Raw genomic sequence first — 20,509 nt, 5'->3', positions numbered from 1 at the left:
CTCGTTTTAGCCCTTAGAGGGAGCCACAGACTTGACTATGGAAATGGAGGGAAACTGGGCACGTTTTCATCTGTGATAGATGAGGTGGGGAGGGGATGCTTCCCAATTGTTTCTGGATTTTTTTTCCTAGTTTTTAATTGACAGCAATATGAAAATTAGACAAAAGGCTGGTTTGTTGTGGTGAATTCCCTAACGTGTTTGCTTTTGTAGTGACAGATTTGTAGGATTTATAAGGCCTCTAGCAAATTTTATGTTTCTGTTTTCACATGGTCGTCTCCTTTCCACACCATTCCGTTTCAGATTCTACTGTTGTCCTTTTGATGTTGACACAGCAGGATTTAAAACATTCAGATTTTGTACACTGCTTACTAAACAATGAAAAATGTAAAAAAGACACCACAAAATGGTTGATTAAGGCTATAGAGCTCATAGTCTGGAAAACTTGGGGAACTGAGGTGGTTTAGCCTGGAGAAAAGGAGGCTTGGGGAGACCTTATTGCTCTACAACTACCTGAAAAGAGGTTGTAGCAAGGTGGGTGTTGGTCCCTTCTCCAAAGTAACAAGCTGTAGGATGAGAGAAAACGGCCTCAAATTGTGCCAGGGGAGGCATTACCCCTCTTCCTTTCCCTGTAATCTGCAGTTTATAGCAGAATATTTTTATGTAAGTGCCATAGCTAAAGTAGATTATATGGCTGTGTTGTAAAATCAAAATGAAAATGCTGTTCTTATGGCTCAGCATTCACCAGCATTGCAGCTGAGCTATTCAGCTCAAGGAATAGAGGATGTATATGACTGGAGAAAAATGGATTGGGAGGTTTGCAGGCCTTGGTCAATTAAGCACGTCTCCTTTTCTTAAAAATGAAATTAAAATATTTCTTTTCCTCACCCTCCCTCCCTCTTCCCCATCAGACGAATTCTAGTGGCAGTTCTAAGAACTGATTAGCCAGGAAGATGCTATAACACAGAATGGGATAGTGTGTCTAGTTCCAGAAGGTAAAGGAAACTCCAAACTTAAACAGTTCTGAGCTCCTTGAAGAGGCTGCTGTTAATTACAGCATCAAGTTGTGTGGCAATTACCATTGGGTATGCCTGCCAAGAAAGAACTGCATTAATAGTAATCCTTTATTTTGTGCATAGGCTGTTGAGATGTAATGTCTTTATGTAATGATTTTAGCTTTTTTTTGATTGTTGAACTAGGGGTAGCCAAGTTAGAAGAGTAATGAAGAGGTCATCGTCCTTCTAAACTATTCAAACTACTTTACTGGAAAGCTGGGAAGATGCTGAATGGCCACAACTGGGAAGCAGACATCCTTACTTCAGATTTCCCTGCTCTTCTGAGTAATCAATTCATCCATACCTTAGGTTTGGTATTTCTTCAAGGTTGCCTTTTGAGTTTTGGACCTCATAGATTTTTCCAATTTTTCTGAAAAATCAGGAGTGTTCATGATAATTCAGACTATTAATTTGGAATATTTACAGAAAGGTGAACTATAATTAGGATCATTGTCTACTGCGTTAAAAATCTTGCCTTGGATTTGCATAGGATACTGCTGGAGATGTTTCATAACCAGACAGCAGGTTCACTGAGATAGCCAAGAGAGAAGCAGCCCTTTTATCTTTTTAACGGCACAATGTCTTCAATTAAGAGAAAACTCATTTTTGAGTAGACGGACACTTCCTCCACCTCTGATGGGGTAGGCTCAGAATTGGAAATTCTGTCCTTGGTTATACAAGGATCTGTTATTTTTTGCTTTTAGCTATGGTGTTTTCTTCGAATTTTTGATTGTCAGACATCTCTTGTATCAGGAGCTGTTAATTGTTACCTGAGGTCATTCTAGAGATTGTCATTCGTAGAGGTATTGAGTGTCTACCTTTCTCTTAGTGAAGAGGGTGAGCAGGAAGCAAAGCTGCACAGATGCCTGCCTCTCGCTGGTCAACCTGACATTCATGTGTTACAGGAGTGGGCTGTGAAAACAGCCTACGTTTAAAGATCACCAAAGGCCAGATGTGAGGATATCTTTAACCTTTAAAATGATGCCTCCCCCAGAAGACAAGCAGTGCAAAAAGAGAACGTTTTTACACAAATATTATTTCATTCTGCATAAAGGGTCACAGCTAGTTATGAAGGCTCTTATGTTTGGACCACCAGCTGAGGAAACTGGCTTCTAGAGAAGCTTCATCACAGTGGGTAGGAAAGCACATGGAGAGGATTGGAAATAAACTGCGATGGAAAAAGAATGAGTGGGAGATTTTTTTCTGCAGTCTGTCTTCCCTGTGATGGTTATTACAGTGGAGCAGGTGACTGCGTTTTGCGTAGACAGGTTTTTTTATTCCTAGCAATGCATGTCTGCGGTCATTCTGTCTGTATCAGAGACATCATTTAATTGTTTTATAATAGTTCTTTAAGAGTATTTCTTCAGAGAGGAGAAATGTGATTCTGAAAGGATTTCTGTTAAATGCAGAAGAGATCTGAGGTACTGGAGTGGTGGTAATTGTCTGAATTACTATTGTTCTTTGGCACTTCTAGTCTGGTAAGGGTATATGGAAGGTAGACCTGTTATCAGATTCTTTCATATCCTTGCAAGGTGCTCAGCATATGGATGGATTGGGTGTTGTGAGTTCCTGATGAAGCCAGCAAGCTAGGCCTGGTTTGGGCCAAATATCCCGTTGGCCCAAAATATTCAAAGTTTGCATTTCTGGAACACCATCCTCTGTCAGTCTTTTCTGGTAAGTGGAACATTGGATTGTTTCTCAAGCATGCCTAGTATTTACTTACATCTCTATACCTTTGGGAATCTGGCAACTGAGTTATGCCTCTCCTTCCATTTACTCCATTCCTGAACTGTTCTCAAATCAAATGTTAATTAGTAAGGAAAAGGAAGGGACCGGTTAAAACACTTACTTCTTCCTACTGGTCCTCTTGGATTTTCTACCTCATAAAGAATCATAGAATGGTTAGGGTTGGAAAGGACCTTGAGAAAGAAGCATAAGTCTTAAACAAAACTTAGCTATGTGTGAAAGCAAAGAGAGAATTGATGGAAAAACTGCCACCCATGTGAGATTTTGAGGATCAGATGTTCTGAGGCAAAGTATCTTGGTCAAGAAACTAATGGCAGAAGTAGAAAGATGTGTCTTTCTACTTCTGTAGGATATTGGCTTACATCAGATGGAGTATTTCTTTATCTTCTTTACTTCCCCTTTGCATGTTCACAGTTTTCTATTTTGAGGTTGTTGCGATCCAAAGAAGAAAAGCTATGACAGAGGAAATTGATCAGATTCATCGCTGTGATTAGATGACAAAACTACCACATCTGCCTTTAAAAACCAACCGAACAAAAAAAAAAAAAATCCCACACAGGTTAATTCCACTTGTTCATTTGGTTACCACTCTCAAATATTTTTGGTGAATAATCTTCAGGCAGTGGGTGGTTTGTGAAGTATCCATTTCATCTGCTTGCTCTTGCTATTTGCGTTGCATGATCACTCATTGAACATTACCAGAAGTTGCCTGAAAATTTGTTTGTATGCTGTCTGGTATCTCCATCCTGATCTACTTCTGCAGCTAAATGCAGTTCGGAAATGATTCTTCTTATTATGCTTAGATGCACATAATACTTGATGAAGAGTTTGTTCTTTGCACTGTGGTCATTTCTGATCAGGATTTGATTTCTGTTCTGTAGAGTCAAGTAAAATAAAATAAGAAAGATGAAAAATGGGTAGAACAGCAAAACTGCTTTCCCTGAAGCCTTTGCAAAGGCGAGTCTTTTTCAATTAGTGCCAAAATGTGGAGCCACAGCTCTAATATAATTGAATAAAAGCAGAGAAAGGCCAGCCCCCCCCAGGCTCTCCCCTTTTATATCTGTCCAAGTGAAATAGAAGAAAGAAGCAGTAACAAAGTCTTTCTTACCCAAGGTTTTTTCTTGCCAAACTGTATTTCTTAAAAAATAAAAATAAAAAATCATTTTATTATAGGAGACAAAATCTGTACATGAGAGAGATCCTGAATTGCAGAATAGCATGCATGTGAACTGAACTCTGTAAAGCCCAAACATATAATGGGTTATGAAATTCTATTTCAGCTGAAGGCATCACTCAAGTATAACCTTTGAATTCATACTTCTAGGTGATACAGTGTCTTCTTCTGAATTTTAGATCTGATGTAGTTTCTGCCTATATTAAGGTGATAGTCGTTTTCATACCTCAAAAAAATGTTACATGAATACATGCATTAACAGTTTAATTTTTTTGAATATGAGGATCATGGAAGTCACAAAAGAGTTCAACAGATACCCATCTATAAAGCAGGTTTCTTGTGAGGGAGTACAGATCTCCTTTTGCTCTATATTTTTGCATAACATCAAGCAGTGGGATGCAAATGTAAATGTGATCTGTGTTTTGTTATGACTTTAGTTTTTGGTGTGTTGTGGTTCGGTGTTTTCTGGCTTTATGGGATTTATTTGCGTGCGTGTGTGTGTGGTTTGCTTTTTCATAATGAAGTGTCTGTTCACCCTGGTGTCAAAATAGTATTATTTTACTGCTAGAATTTGCTTGAAGAGCAACATTGTAACTTTCTCCAGTCACACAGTTGAAAATGATTTAGCAGCAGGACTGTCATAGTCTGCATGAACTGCTGAGAACTTATTCTTGTTTAATTAATATTTATTTACCATTTATAATGTGATAACAAGATTCTTGTGGCTTTTGTTACATCTGCTTTTAATCTTAGAGACATTTTAATTAGTTTGCATGACAACATTTGTCAACACTAGGTAAATAGGACCTCTATTATGACCTACTCTGTTTAGACTAGTTACTAGGCTAGGCTGGGAAATAATATGCAAACCCGTTTCTCCTCTCTTATCAGATCAGTTCCCAAAGTGACATAGATATTGTTGGTGTAGGTGATACCTTTAACCATGACATCACTTTAAACCCCTGGGCGACACTTATACCCTTGGGAATGAATTGCTGCTGAAGGGAAGCATTTGAGCTGAAAGTGTGAGAGTTTCTCTACATTGGATTTACTTTTGCTCAAGGGAGCTCAGCTGATGGATTCAGTCAAGAATCCCTTATTTTCACCAGTCTGCAGTCAGGAGCACTGAAGTGACTTTTTTTTCCTCTCTGTCCTTTTCATTTTTACTTTCCTTATCTTTGTCTCTTACTCCCCCTTCCTTTCACTTGACACCTGTCTCTGCCTTTGGAGGATGCGGTAAGCAGAGAACTCCGTCCCTCTAAGAGACGAGGAGCAGAATATGCCTGCACAAAGAGGGCCACAGCAAGAATCAAACCTCTCCTGGGCAGGCAGGTGTGGGAGAGCTCTATTGCTGCAGGCTGATTTCTGAAGTGCTGTCAGTGGGGTCTTGTCACTCTAGTGAGTGTATAATTGGAAGCAGGTTTCTCTTTTTTGCCCCTTTTTCTTTTTTTTTTTTTTTGAGTCATCATGCTGCAGCAAATTTTGCGTGATATGTATATTGACCCTGAGCTCCTGGCAGAGTTGAATGAAGAGCAAAAGCAGATCTTGTTCTACAAAATGAGAGAAGAGCAGCTGAGGCGCTGGAAGGAAAGGGAAGAAAAAGCACGAATGGAGGAGGCCATCTTAAGAACGACAGCGAGGCGCAACCAGGGTAAGATTTGTCACTTCCTTCTATACTTAAGAGATGGGGATGGTGGGCATGCAACTGGTTATGATGCAGCATGCTTCTGGAAGAGATTACAAGGAAGAGTATCAGCTGTCCCCATAGGCAAAAAGACAGTCTGGTGCAGCAAAAGCACCACGTTCCTGCTCCTTGCTCCTCAAGGCTGGTTCTTTCTCCGGGGGAGTAGTTTAGCATGGGAGCAAGTGGAATTGTTCTGAAATGCCTCCTTCAGTCAGGAGTCAGTACTCCTATTGTCTTAGTGATAGCAGACGTACTGTGACCATGTTTCTCCTTCAGTTCTAAGGCACTTTTCTTCACCTACCATTCCCACTCAACACCCTCAACCAGGCAAAAGGCAATCTTATCTGTGCTGTTGGGTTTTCTTGACTTGGCATTAAATGTAGCCAGGTGGCTAGAATAGGAGATAAATTCATAAATTTGAGTTTGTTATTAAAGGCTGTTTACGAATATGATGTGATGTCAGAACAGCCATACCATATGAGACTAAATTTCCAACTGTACTAGTGAACACTCTTCAAAAGATTATGTCTGGGGAATGGGATAATAGTGGGGCAAGCATGTAAAAACAAACAAACAAGCAAACAAAACAACAACCAAAAGAGAGAGAGAAAAAAAAACCACCAAAAAACAAAACAAAAAACCTCAAAAAAAACCAGAAAAGTGTTTTCATGCAATATGTAGTTAAACTATGGAGCTCCTTCCACAGGCTGCTATGGATGCAAAACACGTGTGTTGACTTAAAAAGGAAGTAAGCAAAACCATGGAAGAAAACACCAAAAAAGTACTTCTCCAGATGTCATTTCCAAGTGTCTGGTCTTGGGTACAAATGGTTTGTGATCAGTGGAAATACTATTTCCTTGCTCTCTTCTCACAACAAGTGTCTTCCGACCCTCTCCATTCAGAGGATTGTTAGTCTGACTCAAGATAGAAAACATTTTCATCTTAGAAATGTTTGTATAGTAATTCCTTACCCAACAAGGAAATGTCACAGCAGTATGTCAAACACTCCTTTCCCTGTGAAATGCCAAAGGTCTTATCCTGTCTTTAAGTCTATTAAAACTTGAATATTCAAAATTTCTAATCATTTTGGGCAGCTGATTTTAAGAAAACACTCTAGTAGCTCTGCAGTAAGTCTTTGAAGCATTGCTCATCTTAACACACCCATAGTAGAAAGCTTAGAGAACCTCAGTGCAAATAAATTATTAGATTCAGTTGTCAGACTTCTTCAAATATTGAGAGCCCTTGAACCCTACAAAGTGCCCATGAGATACTTATTAAATCAAAGGTTATTATTAAACGTGTCTCAAAGCAAATCTAGTTTCCAAGACTCCATTGAAGCATTTTGACCTTTATGAAATTACTCTAGCGTAAGATACAATGGTAGCCTTATAATAAAGGGGGAATGTTCAGACCACCCTGATCAACCCTAACAGGAGTTTAAAATGTCCACTCACAGATGGCAAGGTGTACATTGGAAAACCTTGTTCTGTTTAATTTCTATTTTCTTAATGTCAGTGTTCATACCATGTATGGTGCTCTCCTAAGAGGGATGGTGTCAAAATAACCTCTCTCCTACAGCACAAAACCTTTGTTTATTTTGATTGATTTGTAGCTGAGAGGAAATTAAAAATGCAGTTTGGCTCCACATACTAAAAAACATTATATCTTTGAGATAATCTGTATCATGCCCATTCTTTGAGGAACACAGATGCATAAAAATCTAACTGCAAAAATATTTGTGATGATTTTTCACAGTGTTGACACCTAGATTTCCATATATAAATTATACATTAGACATATTCAGCTTCCTACTACAGGAGACCATTTTCTGGGTAATTAATTTTCTGATTTATAAAGAACAAGAGAAAGGAGAACTGCAGACTAACCTATAGATTATATTTGCTCTGATGAAAGTATTCACAAATATACCTGGAGTTAAATTTCACAATATACCATTTCCATTTTACTTTCTTAAATTGCCAATTTAAGGTATTGCTTAGTTTGGACTTTTGCCCACTTTTAGGAACTAATTCCTTCATAACTGTACTAAAGAACTGATCTTACTGATTTTTTTTTTGTAGAGAAGTATTTGATTCAGATTTGCAAGTTAGATATTTGGTTCTGTTGAAAATGTATTTTGACGTCCATGAACTGATGTGGGCCAGTTACAAAAGAAAACTTCCATCTTTTAGGCATGCTGGTCATTAACTATGCAGATTACAGATTTCTGCTTACAGTTCCATAGTATGCTCATAAACGGTCTCATAATGGAGCTAGTTTCTTTTTAAAAAGATAAGGCTTACTGTTCAATATTCTTGCCTATATGACTCAAAGGGTAAAAGTAGATGACTGTAGTAATCCTTTCTTTTCTTAAACGAGATTTTTTTTATTATTTTTTTTTTTTTCCTTCCCTAAAAGGCTTTTGGCATCAACATTTCTTGGACTTTCAAGCTGCTTAGTTTTTAGTTTCCATTGATGTATAAGTGAATTTCCTTTCTGCCCCTGCTACACAGCATAGAATATAGAGGTTTTTATTACTGTTTAAAATTTAAGGTTTACCACGAATTTCAGGCTACTGCAATTACATGTTCTTTATTCCTTTGAAACTTGAATATTTGACCAGTTTCACCTGCAAGGTTTTGGTTTTGGCCCTCTACTGCATGGCACAGGTTTTATGTTTGGGCTATTTTGTCAAAGCCAAGTGTTACTCTGGCTTTATAGAGATCTTTATAGCCTGTCATATAGCAGAAAGGCGAGACTTTAATATCCCTCATGTTGTGCCAAGTTTTTGAAATTTTCTATCTGACAGAATATATACAAATATAGAGTTGTATATATTTATGAATACAACATAATACTTGTGTAAAATTTTTTTTTTACTAATTGAATCAGAATTATCTTCATAGGATTACCTTTCAAATCCTTCTAGTTTTGTCATAATTTGAATAGCTATGCATGAAAACTTTGCCCCACTCTTCGGGATGGGATAGGATGAGGCAGAACAAAAAGAATTAATGAAAATGAGCACTTCTGTAATTAAAAATGCTCCAAAAAGTGCCTGGGCTTGATCTGGATTCCCTTTCTGCAATAGGTACAATTTTCCATCACTTCAAAAGCTGACCTGCAATGGTACGTGTGAATCCAGCAGCACAGGAAAAATGGTGGGTTTTTCAAAAGAGCAAGGATTGGGAATCAAATTCTGATTTTCTACATTGACTTGAGAATATGGGATTCTTGTGCAAGGTTTAGATGTGTTGTCTTGCAGAAACCACAATTACAGAACTGGGTATGAAAAATCTATTAGAATTTGAGCATCATTTGGGTCTTCTGAAAACTGCAGTGTTTAGTGCTTATTCAAGATTTAAAAAGTGTTTTGTATCTTTAATTAAATCATGACTGCCGGCTTGTACTGAAGTAGCTTGACAAGTGAGTGGAATTCTTGGAGGTCTATCTTCATTTCATTTACAAATTACTCCTGGGCAGATCTTTCAGGAACATACTTTAATTGTAATAAAACAGGTTGCCTTTTCTTACTGTGCTAAAATCATTAAGGGAAGTCTCCTCAAAATTTAAAAATCCCTTCGGGATTTGCTGAAAGTTGACTGATGGGCAGCTTTGCAATTTACAAAGAAACATATCTATTTGATTAGGCAGGAGCCCTTTAAGCACTATAGTTGAGCTGGGAGTAAGCAAAGGACCCTGCCAGTTTGGATTTTGACTTGGATGCAATATCCAGACCTGTCAGCATACCCAAAATGAGATCTCAAAAACAACTGAGCATTAGGTAGCTGAAGGACAGACATGTGGGAGGGAAGACAATGCTAGGCTGCTGCTGCTTATTCTGACATTTATTTATTGTGAACTGCAGCTCATGATGTTCAGACATGAGCTATTTGTAAACACTCTTACTTACCTGTCCTTAACAAGAGTAGCTGGGAGAAAATTAAGTAGGCTTATCACAACGTGGCTAGAAAAGAATTTATTCATCTAAATCACATTTGTGCTAGAAAATCACTAGAGAATAGTTGAAGTTATTTGAAAGTATTTCACATACCACAGGCAGGTGATTGGAGAATACATCAGTGTCACATGTGAAGGCCTGTGAGTGCGTGTGTGTTTTGATGTGTGTATGAACAGTGAGAGGCTGTACAAGCAGTGACATTTTTTCTGTTTTTTAATTCAGAAATGTGTTCCTTGTTTATACTAAGGCCTCTCCACACGCTGGTAGCGCTTAGCTATGATTTCATCTCTTATGGAGGTATGCTCCTGGCAGTATTCGTTCTCTTTCTCTGTATCATTGGATGTGAGTTTAACCAGAAACATCAGACTTGAGTATTTCAGAAATTTCTGGCTGAATGTGGTCTTGAATTCTGTAGAACTCTCTTTTGTTTCCAATTTAGATACAACTGAAAAAGTAACAGGAGAATGTTAGAATAATTTTTATTAGGGGACTAAACCAACTAATTTGAAGTAATTGGAAAATTTTTTTAATATAACATTCACAACCTGTATAGCAGCTTGTGATATGATGCAGCTTTGTTAGTGCTGTATACCTTGGGTACAGAATTCAGCTGCTCAGAGCTCATGCTCAGTGTGGCTGTGCACTGAGATACGGTTAAACAGCAGCTTCTAAACTGTCTTTTCACTTCTCCAAACCTGGGTCTAGAAAGAGACCTCCAGCCACCATATGACCTAAATATGTACCAGATGGGACAAATCCAGAGAGACTTCTCTGCCTTCCTAGGATTCGGATCCATAAACCTGTGCTTCTTCCTCTTATATCCTGCAGCTGACTTCTCTGTTTTGCAGAAAGGTGACAGCAGAATTTTGTTGGCTACCTGGGCCTTATTATATTGGATTGATCCTCAACACTCCTGTTGTCTGAAGCATCTGGCATAGGCTGCTTTCTGAGAGAGGCTATTGGGTTAATTGAGCCACTGGCACGAAGAGCTTTCCTGTGTTACTCTGCAGCATTGTGTTCCTCAGCCTGTCTGGCCACAGTGGTGTTAGATGGGCTTTCTTGTACATACGAGTGCTCTGGTAATGATATGAGGTTGTGACTGTCTGCGAGTTCATGAATACTTGATATGGAAAAAGAGCAGTACTGTAGCCAAGGAGAGAATGGGATTCGCCCTAGCTAATTAAATATCTCCTTGCTGATTTCGCTAACTTTTAGCATAAATGACTAAAATATTCAAGGACAAAAACACTAGGTTTTGATAGCAGGATTTGGAAGACATGGGAAAGTTCAATGGATTCAAGTCAGCAGTGGATTTAGCCAGACACTGGTGGTTGTTCAGTAACATTCAAGTGCACTTTTATGCTGTCGTGCTAGAAAATCTGGCTGTAGTGGTATAGTTCTCCCTGATTTTCTGGTCCTGTGTGCCTGATAAAAGGAGTCAGTGCAAACCTGCCATGCTGCATTAAGTAGTGGAATCTGGTGCAGAAAGCAGGTCTCTGTTCATTCTGTGGCAGAGAACACTTATCCTTCTGAGTTTCCAAGATATCCTGAAGTAGCCTGCAGACTTGGGTTTTGTTTATTCTCCATCAGTGGGAAAACCTGGATGATTTGTGATAGCACTGTGTGAGAAATTAAGCCCTGTACATGATTTTACAACCTCTGACTGATCGGATGTGTACCTGCATGTTTATACTATGAACAGTGAAAGGGTCATCAAAACGGACAGACAAGATACTGCATTTAGATTTTACCTGGAGTTAAACAATGTCTTGAAGAACAAATTCAGAATGTTATCTCCCAGTTGAAAGTGGGAAAATTACAAAATTACTTGTTACAGCGTGCCTTCACCAGGGAGCCACAAAAATATCTGGCACGTACTAGATAGGGACTGCAGAAATGATATTTTATTTCTGTGTTGTTGGTTTTTTTTCTTCTTTTTATGTTTATAATATGCAAACCTGTATCTAGATCTTGCATACATACATACCATGTGCTAATGCAAACCCACATACCTTTGGGTGTTGCGTACAGTTGTTGCTTCATTTGTTAATTACCATAGTCTTGGGTAATTGTTTCCTCCCTTACTGTTTGCTCTCTTCAGTCACGCTTTCTTTATTTGATCCTGCAGGGGTATATTGCAGCATAATTATTTCCATGGTAACAGGCTGTAATTCCATAAACAGAAGATTGAGTTTGTTATATGATCAGGAAGCAGCTGGAGAGCCATGAAGGCTGATTTTTCAGCAATGCTGAGATCCTGCAGCCCTTATTGATATATTCATATAAATTGGCTGAATTTTTTTCTCCCTCTGCAAATCCTCCTGTAAATAAAAAGGCACACAACACAGTGCTAAAATTGGAGGGTTTGTGAACTGAAATGTTGGGGGGATGCTGTAGAAGTTCAGAATTTTTCTCTATTGTTTTAAGAATCAAAGTGACTGTTTTTTTTTAACATATTCTTGAAGAAGAGGTGTTCATGGTCCAATCAATATTAGCAGGGGCAGATTACAGAATTAATTCTAGCAGATCTTCAGTTTATTGTGGGATTATGTTATTTTCCTTACTTTCATCATCACTAGTTACTCTATATGGGTTTTTTAATGGATTTATGGCAGTTAATGTTTGGAATAGTGCATTCTGTCCTTTTAACAGTATCTCTGAAACATCCGCAGTAACTTCCTAGGTTTTCTCCTCAGAAAAAAAGTGAAATTATATGTGTGTGTTTGTATAAAAAAAAAATAAATTAAATAGATACTTGTACTGGGCAGGCTCAAGGAACTAAAAATAGCCTAAAACTCACATTCTCATTTTTGTTCTAATCAGTGTGTTTCTAACACATCCTGCAGCTAATGAAACTCTGAATGAAACCTTATCTACCCTGCAGGCTGTCAGAAGCCAGAAAAATAACTTTTTCAGAAAGCCAAGGGTAAAATCACATGTAAAACACGTTGCGCTGAGACCAAAGTATATCACATATCTAAACTCAAAAGAACAAAAAAAAAAACCCATCCTTACAAACAAACCAAACTCAGCCATCTGTGGTTTACCTCTTAATGACAAAAGTAGATCGGACTGATTTCTTGATTTCAGCAGTGAATGATTTATGTAGCCTGTTTCAAATGCAGAATAACTTTCAGCAGCCTTTTTCCAGCGCAGTGAGAGAAAAAGAATATTGTCTACAGAGAGAGTCAAAGGATATTTGTTTGACTACAAAGCTTTCCAGCAGGTAAGGAAGGAGAGTCAATTTCTGTTGCAGAGATCTGTAGCTTCCAAGTAGGAAAACTATGGTGGGGAGCCCAACTTCAGAGAAACAAGGCTGTTCATGGAAACAGCAGACTCTTTTGAAAAAGTTCCAGCAGACTTTGAAGGCAATTCCGTATTTCTGCTGTTATAAATCATTGATCTTCTAATTTTTTGAATTTACACTTGACACAGCCTGTAATATTCCGTATGTTAGAAAGGCAGTCAGGGTTACTTGGTGTGCTCTGTCATTTTGCCAGACTAACTGGGCTGACTGGCTAAGTGACAGCACAGCTGGGAGACTTGACACCAAGCTTCTAATGCTCCTTGGAGTAGTTCACTTGTAAACACTGGAGATGCATCACAAGTGGGAATTGTCGGGGATGCTGTAACCATTAAAGCAATGCCAAACAAGCTTAGAGGAAGGAAGCTGACTCCAGCAGTATTCCATTTTCTCTGATTACTGTTATTTTTAAAGCACTTTTAATTAGAGGCATGCATGAAAATGAAGCCAGATATAACCCAAACCCACAAGAAACAGCCCAAAAAAACAAACCCTGTAAAACCCCCAAAGCCAGTCTGTGATTCTACTCTGTCCTGTTTAGCAGAGGCATTGTAAGGCCCAGCTCTCCTTTGTGTAATTATTTGTTTTAAGCCTTAGTCACAATGTAGAAGTCTGAGATGATTGGAATTGGAGCCTGAGTTAGCCTGAGCATTGCATGCAGCCAGGATTTCCCCTCCCATGCGTCTTCACGTGCTGTTTTTGGTTCTTTGCCAAGGTGGCTGGCAGTGTTTGTATTTTCTGCCAGCATTCAGCCATGGCAGAAGTGATACCCTGCTTAAACCACGGACATCCTGAGGTTAGCACAAAGGGCAAGAGCATCTTGTGGTGCTGTATGCCACAACTCAAGGGTGCACTCCAGCATTGTGTGTGTGTGTATATGAGATTAGTAGTGCTGCTGGTACAGACTAGTAATTCTTACAGGCAAGAGCCTTGAGTTTACTATGGCTCTCCAGGGCATTGTTTTATACTTCCATTGCTGTTTTTTCATTGACTGCATAAATACAAACAAATAGAAAACATGATTTGGTCTTAGTTTTGATGGTGTGTGTTCATATGTGCAAATTTTTGTCACTGTTGGTTCAGGCTGTAGGTTTCCAAAGACAGTTTTTACTGTGATCCCTTTGTGCTGCAAATTGAGATACCTGATTTTGCATTTGTCTGGAGTAAGGAGCAATATACAGAAACTAACTTACTGGTCTCAAATCGGTATAGATGTAGGTTTAGGGGAACTCCATGGGAAATACTAATTCAGGGAGAAGCTACAGGTAAAAAGAATTGCAAGAATTAATATTGCCACCTTTGTGGTGCTACAGAGTTGTTATAGAGAAAAAAAATCAACCTGTAGAATTCTGCAGCAAATAAATTGTTGGTCTGAACAGTAGAAATGGAAAAGACTTGGTAAATTATTCAGTATAGTTTCCTGATAAAATAGTGGGTTTTTTTGAAACATTTTCATTTCTACTCTCCAATCCAGACTAATTTTGATGTCCTAATGGTAATTATGTGCAGCCTGCCACAGTTTCTCCAGGAAAAGTACTTTTGTGGTCAAGGTCAAGACTGGGGCTCAAGAGATTTGATTTTTATTTCCTGACTCTGCATCAGGCCTTATGACTGGGCTCAGAACCCTGTTTCTAAACAAGAAACATGAGGTTTCCATGTCTCTTTCTCATCTAGATTTCAAATTTGCTTAGGCAGGACCTTTGAGATGCATCTTAAATCAGGAATTATTTTTGTTAGAGTCAGACCTTAGCAGAGAACACTAGTTTTCAAAAAATATTAAGGAAAATAGTTTACTGTACTTTCAGCCCAGATCTTGCAATTGGTTCTAGTTTAAACGTGCATGCCCAGAGTCATTAGATTAGAAAAGTTGACGCTGCCCACTATGAATTTGATTCTGCAGGCTGCAAAGACTTCTTATAGGGCAGAAATTAGGTTTTTTACAGTGCCAGATTTTCTCCTTGTGCTGATTATTTTCCTTCACTCTCATTACGGAATGTTGTCGGTGCTAAGAAACTTCCAAGTTTTATGATCAGATTGTACAGTAAAGCTCCTCTCCAACTTCATGAAAAGTGTAGGTTTAAGGGAAGATTTACATGGGAGCCATTTCTTGAAGTATAAAATAGGTTGGATATGAAAAAAATCTCCTAAAGAAAAACCTGAATAAAGGCATATGTGCTCAACTTGAATTGTTTTAAAATTGTACATGTGGAGATCTGTCTGTTTAATGCTGAAACTTCAAATTGCCAGATTGCTTGATACTGCTATAATCTTTCAACTTGATCTATGGGTACATGTACAGTAGTATACTGTAGTGTAGCATACTGTAGTGTAGCATACAGTAGTTTGTGCTGAACAAGCCATAAGTTATTATGATGTTTTCAAAAGAGTTTATACATCTACTGTCTATAGCTTTAGAAGAGAGATCCATTGTGTTAAAAAAAAAAGTGTATATGGGGCTGTGTAGTAATGGATAAGTTGTGTCTCTGAGAAACATATTAATAACCCTTTGGCAAAGAAAACCTAGAAAGAAGCAAAGATAAAATTTGTCTGCTTACCTAAAAAGTTATTTTTTTATCCTCTTTCCATCTCATAAGCTGATAAATGAGTAGAAGTTGTCCCAGAACACTAGAAGTATTTGGTATCTACCAGTTATAAGTTAACATGAGGCATGTTGTTTACAATGTTCTATTTAAATTAATAAATAAGGTGGAGCATCTAAGATATTCAAATTCCTCCCAGGTAAGAAGACACGAGCCACTTTTAAAACAAAAGTTGCCATTGGTTATGTGAGATCAGTATAAAAAAAAATCATTTATAGTTCTCAGGATACTTTGCCATGAAACGCAGTAGGTGAAAACCTTGCAGGCAAATACTGATATGTATGGCCAATCAGTTCTCAGCAGACACTGTTCAAATGTTATATTGAAAATGTTGTGCTGACAAGAACACAGAAACATACAGAATAGTAACTGTAGTAGAATACATTCACATTTATAACCTGAGACATAATCTGATAGGCTGTGAAAAGAGCAAATGCTTTTGAGAGTTATTGAAGGAAAACATTATTAGCTTAGACTTCTACCCCCCCCCCCCCCCATGAACTCACTACCATTAGGCCAACACTGGGAATTCTTATAAATCACATTTTTAAATTTATACAGAATATTACCTTTCATTGAGAGATCTGATATTTTCATTGCCTTCAGTTCACACTGTCAACACTTTCGAGTGTGGGTTGGCATTGGCACTGCCTGCTGTCAACAGCCCCACTTCATCCCCTCCTGCAGTTTTCTCTCTTCAGTCTGGGATGTCAAAAACACTTTATTGATTGTGCATCGGGAAACTTAATCTAGTTAAATGGATACTGTCCTATTACAGAACAACAGGTAGTTAAAAGTAAGAATAGCTAAGCTGATGCTAATAGAAGATGATGTAGAAAGAGAGAAAGCAGAGACTGGCCATACAAATAAGACCAGGTTTCTTTTAACTTTTAGGGAAATATCAGAGAGAAACTACCTAGGAAAACAGCAGACTATCCACTTCTTCATGTTTTCAAATGAGACAATATTCCTTTCAGAACCTATGTGGTGACACACGATTTATTAACCTCAATATTTAGATACGAGGGGGAAATCTAGTGGACTGCAATATACAGGAAGCAAAATGAACTGCTGAAACTTTACGGCCTTTTAGTCAACATTCTTTAAGATAAATCCACTGTCCATGCCAATGGTCTTTATGGTGAAATCTTCTTTTGTGAAGAACAGTTTCAACTAATTTGCAAGAAATAAAACATAAAAATAGATGGATAAGAAGTGTTTCTACCAGTTCCTTATGATGAACATGTAAAGTGCATAAAATATCTACGAGGTATACATATAAAAGCAGAAAAAAAGTCCAAGCCATACTAAATCAGGTAATCTGTATGATGATTAAAATATATTCAAGTGGGATCTAACCTCGTGCACTCTGTAGTCACCAGAAATCATATAGTTGGTTCTCGGACATGAAGGTACACCAAATGTAGTCTATTTTGTAACAAGAACTCAGGGTTTTTTTTGGGGGGGGGGTTAAAATCACTCTCTACTGTCAACACAGTAACCGTAGATTTTTGCACCGCATCTTTTTATGAAAACTGAGCCAGAAACTTAATCCCTTTCAATTGCCTACCTGAACAGAAAAGCCTCTGCAGTATTGAGTGGTGTGCTCTGAGTATGAAGGCTTTCTGAAACTCCTCCTTCACTCGGTGGGATCAGGAAATTCCTGGCTTTTTTGCCGGAGTTCCAAGGAATTCTCTATATGCTCAACACTCAACATTCTCTGTGTCCTGAAGCATTACTAGTCACACAATGTCACTGGTTATTGTTGTCTGTCTTTTTTCATTCTCTTCATTCATCTCTTACTGAATGAAGCAAGAAAATGTACTTATAACAATTAATAAGGGATTATAATACCTAAATTCTGGGAAATACATTTCAGAATTAATAATTTCTTTCTTTTGTGGGATAGCGAGTCCCTTAAGATTGTGATCTGGACTGGACAGGCCCTTTTGTTCCCTTAGCATCATAGATTGTTCAGATATGAAAATTTCATCCAAGTTCTGTTTTATTCAGAATTGTAAATTGCAAGCTTAATGTTTCTAAATTCCATATTTCCCATCTTCTATATCCACATAATATTTTGAGCCAGTATTTATGTTTTTTATTTGTTCTTGGTGGCTGTTGCAGGTAATGGCAAACATGTGCAGTGGCTCCGTGGGAAGGATGGTGAGGTCTGGGTCTGGGTTATGGGAGAAGCCCCAGGTGACAAGCCATATGAACAGATATCAGAGGAGCTAATAGCAGAACGAGCCAGGAAACAAGCACAGAAGGAGGCAGAAGAAATATGGTGAGGATTTAAGAATCTGAATTCGGGGTCCACTTGGCATATTGGGAGACATGGCCTTGTAGAAAGGCAGCAGGTAATGGTGGGTAAAACTGGTAAGTATGTTTTGTGAACATTTGCTTTCACTTATTGTGGCAAGTTTTTTGCAGCACATGAAAAATGTATTTTTATCAAATACTGAAAACCAACAAAACACTCTTTCACAAAAAAAGTGAAACAAACGTTTTTCTTTTGGGGAATTTTCATAAACCATTGACCAGTTTGTAAATAAATAAAAATGAAACAAGCTGTTTTTGAGATGATTAAATTAGAAATGTTTGCTTTATAACACATCTATGCCCACAACGGGGATTTGGTACAGAAAATCCTTTCTGAAAGTGGTTTTATTTGCATATTGCTTATATTAATTCTTATCCCAGCAGTTAAGAAACTGATTACATAAAGCGTTATGCTGTTTTTTCCAGCAGGGCCTCTTCCAGCTCTGCGAGAAATTCAGAAGTGTTTTGGTGCTTGATATTGTCAGGAAATAGGCCACCTGCCTCCTGCACTTCCTTTTGTAGTGCAACACTGAAAAGTGACAGTTTAAATATCAGATTATTCTATATTGTACTTTTAATGTGAGATTCTTCTTGCTTATAGTGATTGCATATTTAAGCAGGGATTAAAAGCTGCAACCTGTGCTCTGCATTCCTTTTACATTGTCAGTACTGATAAAAACCCTAGTGTAAGAATTTGGCAGACATTTGTATTGATATTTGAAGGACAATAAATTCCCAATCATGCTTTGATACACTGACAGAAAAAAAAACTGTTTTTCAGCCAGGGAAGGAAAAACACAGAGTATGACTCAAAGATATCCAAGAAGTACTTCTTTAATTTAGAAGGTGCTATTTTAATTAGTCATTTATCAAAAATTGAAAATGTCTGCTTTCTTGATAGTTTCCTCAAATCTGATTTGTGCTGCGTCTCTTGTTAAATATATTTTAATTCTTTCCTTGCATGTTTTCATGAAGTCTTATGCTAAGTATTTGTTGCAGCCAGTGAGCAAATATATATCCTCAATTTAAAAAAAAATAACTGATGTCTTAAATGACTTTTATTTTCAAATCCTTTTCTGTAGGAGACAAAAGGAGGCCGAAATTACAAAGAAATTCCGGGATGCTATGGCTCAAGAAAAAGCCAAAATAGTGGCAGAAAAATGGAAAATAGAAATAGAAGATCGGAAGGCTGCCAAATTGGAGGAGGAAAAAATTCAGGAGGAACTGAAGGTTTGCATAGAGTAATTTAGCATTTTTAATAGTGTTTTTATATAGATTCCAAGTTCTTGTCACCTTCAGTGCATGTTTATTAATAACTTTAAAACCCAGAGTTGTAATTTTTCATCCTGGAATGTACAAATAGCTACATGGTGTTCACCGGAACAGCTGGGTGAGTTATGCGAAAAAATTACATATCTCATTCAAAAGTGTCAGGACAATCAAACTGGTTATTCAGCTCAGACATTAACAGAATTGTTCAGTCAGCTGTGTGGAATGAATCATACTGGGGAAAAATGTACAATTGTGAAATGTCACATTTTAAGTTAGTTTCTTTGGATGTATTTTGTGTATTTTGGCTGGGTTTGTTCACATATTTAACTTGAAAATTCTGTCACTACTTTCTTCAAGGGGTGGATCCTTCTCCTACTCAACATATGGGAAAAGTCCAGTTGGCTTTGCTGGAAGATGTTCATTTGCCTGATTTTTATTCACTTCATACTGAAGTTTCTAAGAGCAAAGTTACAGAATTTTACTGTTTGAAATATTTGTTTTCACATTCTCTTGTTGAAAAGAAGATAGCTTCTGTCTCCCTTTTCATATTACTTTATAAAGATAAAAACTTGTTTAAAAAACCCTAAAATATAATTGGTTTGGAGTGCAGAGAAATTGTCAGCCTTCTGAGTCTTGGATATGTGCACTGGGACTGCACAAGATGGTGAAGCTGGGTTTCCATGGAGAAAGTCTGTAGCAAAATATGACTACTAGGAGATCTGCATCCAGTAACTTCCATCTACATGCTTCTCCCCTGCTGATGGCTTGCTATGCCATTTTTCTCTTCCTGGCATAGTGATTAAAAGTGTAGAAAGCGTAGATAGACTCCCACCCTGTCCTTCTGTGAAGGGAGGAATGCTGAAAAACTCAGTGTTAAATTTATGTGGTTTGATTACAAACTAGAGTCAGCATGTTACCTGTCATTCTGTGAACTGTGGGCTTGGAATTTGAGGGTTGTTATATTGATTATAGGGTAGTGCAAAACAAGGGTGGTTCCTGCACAAAGTTGCTGATTTACCTTTGCACAATTAATCTGAATTCATAAGAGAGAACAGGGCCTTTGAAATTTGATGTCAGTAAGTAATGAAACTATACCTTTCAAGTGCTTTATTAATGTATGAATAATGAACAGAGCAACTAATTAAATGCTCTTTTCTCTGCTTCCTGGAAAGTAAAGCCCTCTTAAACAAAGACTGATGTTCACTTAATATCTCTGTGGCTGATTTACAGTGCACAACCTATGGGTTGAGATAAGAACAGTTTAATAACTAAAAAATACAGTATACTATTACTACTAATAAAAATAACAAGGAGATATAAACCTAAAAGGGGGAAGGAAAACAAAAAAACTAAAGTAACAAACAGTGATGCACAATACAATTGCTCATCACTCG

At 37.7% G+C, this 20,509-nt stretch overlaps 1 protein-coding gene across 1 annotated transcript in view; it reads left to right on the top strand.

The window, feature by feature from the left end:
* The first annotated feature begins 5,147 nt into the window (after positions 1-5,147).
* Positions 5,148-20,509, top strand: part of SH2D4B (SH2 domain containing 4B) — a 60,024-nt gene continuing 44,662 nt past the window's right edge. Inside the window, exons 1-3 of the mRNA XM_061449978.1 lie at positions 5,148-5,623; positions 17,649-17,808; positions 18,926-19,073. Coding sequence (XP_061305962.1) covers positions 5,440-5,623; positions 17,649-17,808; positions 18,926-19,073 — 492 coding nt within the window. The 5' untranslated portion in view covers positions 5,148-5,439. The remainder of the gene's footprint in view (positions 5,624-17,648; positions 17,809-18,925; positions 19,074-20,509) is intronic.

This window comes from Pezoporus flaviventris, unplaced genomic scaffold (assembly GCF_033815535.1).
Source record: "Pezoporus flaviventris isolate CSIRO_AGI_PZ_B2104156 unplaced genomic scaffold, CSIRO_AGI_Pfla_v1 ptg000001l, whole genome shotgun sequence".
Lineage (NCBI taxonomy): Eukaryota > Metazoa > Chordata > Aves > Psittaciformes > Psittacidae > Pezoporus > Pezoporus flaviventris.
The sequence above is the reverse complement of the archived record's forward strand: the minus strand, read 5'-3'. Positions and strand labels throughout refer to the sequence as shown.